Raw genomic sequence first — 2,291 nt, 5'->3', positions numbered from 1 at the left:
TTTGAGTGAAATTGAAGATAAATGTGTGTACAATCTGTGTATAAAGTATGTGAGAATCAAGTGAATAACCTATCAGGGACGAAAGTGATAAACTTTAGGCGAAATACAAGAAAATCGGAAAAGAACGTTGAGTGATAGCAGTGAAGACAGGTGCCATATTCTGGCCACGTCATCGAGATTGCCGCGATAACGTGGCGAATAATATAAATACTGTCGTGAATTCAATATGAGTATGCGGTCGGTAAGAACTGCCAGCACAAGCGGGCTGCATGAAAATATTTTTTGAGTGAAATTGAAGATAAATGTGTGTACAATCTGTGTATAAAGTATGTGAGAATCAAGTGAATAACCTATCAGGGACGAAAGTGATAAACTTTAGGCGAAATACAAGAAAATCGGAAAAGAACGTTGAGTGATAGCAGTGAAGACAGGTGCCATATTCTGGTCACGTCATCGAGATTGCCGCGATAACGTGGCGAATAATATAAATACTGTCGTGAATTCAATATGAGTACGCGGTCGGTAAGGACTGCCAGCACAAGCGGGCTGTATGAAAATATTTGCAGAGGATGCAAAAAGGAAATATTAAAAGAGATAATTAAATGCATTCCATGCGACAAAATCTTTCACCCGAGTTGCCATAAACTGCACAAGAAGTACAACGTTGGTGACGAATTAGTACACTGTGTAGGGGCCACAGAAACCATATTATTAATGGAAAAGAAAAACACAGGAGCGAGTAGTAGCAAGGAGAGGAAACAATCCACGGGGGAGAAGATACCTTCTCTGGATGAGAAGCTTGATAAAATTGTAGAAATTGTAAGTGACATGAGACACAATATAGTGGAAAAAAGAGATATTAAAAAACTCATTACAGAAATTGTTAAAGAAGAAATTGAGGAAATAAAACAGGAAGTTATTTATTGGAAAGATATGGAATTAGAGACTCTAGTTAGGAAAACTGTAAGTGAGGAAGTAAATAAAATAAAAAAAGATCTACTGAACTTTGTGCCACAAAACATTCAAGTTGTACAAAGTCAACCAAAGAGCTATAGGCAAGCAGCCAAATCGGAAAATATCATCATAGTGAAACCAGTCCAGGAACAAGGAAGTGAGACCACAAAGAAACAAGTAAAAGAAAGAATCGATATCAAGAGCATGCATATTGGAGTCACAAAAGTAAAAAAGGGTAGAGATGGTGCGGTCATACTGGGATGCAGCACAAGAAGTGAAATTCAAGGCCTGAAGAATACGAATAGGCAGAAGAAGCCTAAGATAAGAATAATTGGAATAGATGCAGAAGAGATGGAAATGAATGGTAGCCAAATGATAGAAACAATAAAAACTCAAAATGACATGAATGCGTCCCATATGAAAATAATCAAGAAGATAAGAAAAACTGTAAGAGTGGGAGAGCAAAATGATAGAAGAAACACGGAAGGTACGGTGATACTTGAAGTAGATACTGAAACGCACAAAAAAATAATTGAGAAGAGGAAACTTAACTTGGGATGGAAAAAATGTCCAGTACAAGATTTTGTAAGTGTTAAAAGATGTTTTAAATGTTGGGGATACAATCACATTGCGAAGTATTGCAAACGAGAAGAGGCGTGTCAGCACTGTGCGGGTAAGCACAAAGGCAGTGAATGCAAAGAAACAAAGAAAAGATGCGTAAACTGTATGTTTAAGATACAAAAGTATCATGTGTCGATAAGCGATGAACATGATGCACTTGATAAAGAATGTCCCACATTCAAGAGGATGATGGAAGAAGAACGGAAGAGAACAGAACACCTCGTTGATGAATAGCAATTAAGGTGCAGAAGAGAAATACTAATGTGCACAAATGCGCAAAGTTTACTGATACATAAGGACGAAATTGAATAAGAACTTCTTAGGAAGAGGAGGCCCATGTTCTCGGCCTTGACGGAAACAGAATGTTTAATAGATAAAAATAAAATTAATGTTTGAATTTTGTATGAAAATTTTTATCAAAACTTACTTAGTTTAGACTAGTTAAAACTTACTTACTTAACAGGTGCAGAAGAGAAATACTAATGTGCACAAATGCGCAAAGTTTACTGATACATAAGGACGAAATTGAATAAGAACTTCTTAGGAAGAGGAGGCCCATGTTCTCGGCCTTGACGGAAACAAGGCTAACAGAAGACATTATGGAGGCTGAAATAAAAGTGGCGGGATATAATATAGTAACATGTGACTCTGAAAATAGGAGAACAGGTGGGGTATTAATATATCCCCCAAAGGATGTAAAGGCTCAGTTATTACAA

General features: G+C 36.9%; 2 protein-coding genes across 3 annotated transcripts in view; one reads left to right on the top strand and one right to left on the bottom strand.

Annotated features, from left to right (window-relative positions):
* Positions 1–2,291, bottom strand: part of LOC107268537 (multidrug resistance-associated protein 4) — a gene marked incomplete at its 5' end in the record, with an annotated part of 72,837 nt that overhangs the window by 37,468 nt on the left and 33,078 nt on the right.
* On the top strand, positions 567–2,255 carry LOC112494506. The gene is made up of 2 exons (XM_025085997.1): positions 567–1,817; positions 2,039–2,255. Exon 1 carries the CDS (start codon positions 715–717, stop codon positions 1,807–1,809), a length of 1,095 nt encoding a protein of 364 aa, XP_024941765.1. The 5' UTR covers positions 567–714; the 3' UTR covers positions 1,810–1,817; positions 2,039–2,255.

This window comes from Cephus cinctus, unplaced genomic scaffold, assembly GCF_000341935.2.
Source record: "Cephus cinctus unplaced genomic scaffold, Ccin1 Ccin1_scaffold0053, whole genome shotgun sequence".
In the NCBI taxonomy this organism is placed as follows: domain Eukaryota; kingdom Metazoa; phylum Arthropoda; class Insecta; order Hymenoptera; family Cephidae; genus Cephus; species Cephus cinctus.
Note: the sequence above shows the minus strand (reverse complement) of the source record. Positions and strands in the feature narration are given on the sequence as shown.

What these genes read in the sequence shown, in the direction of transcription:
- LOC112494506 (XM_025085997.1), top strand. Translation starts at nt 715, where the DNA reads ATGGAAAAGAAAAACACAGGAGCGAGTAGTAGCAAGGAGAGGAAACAA.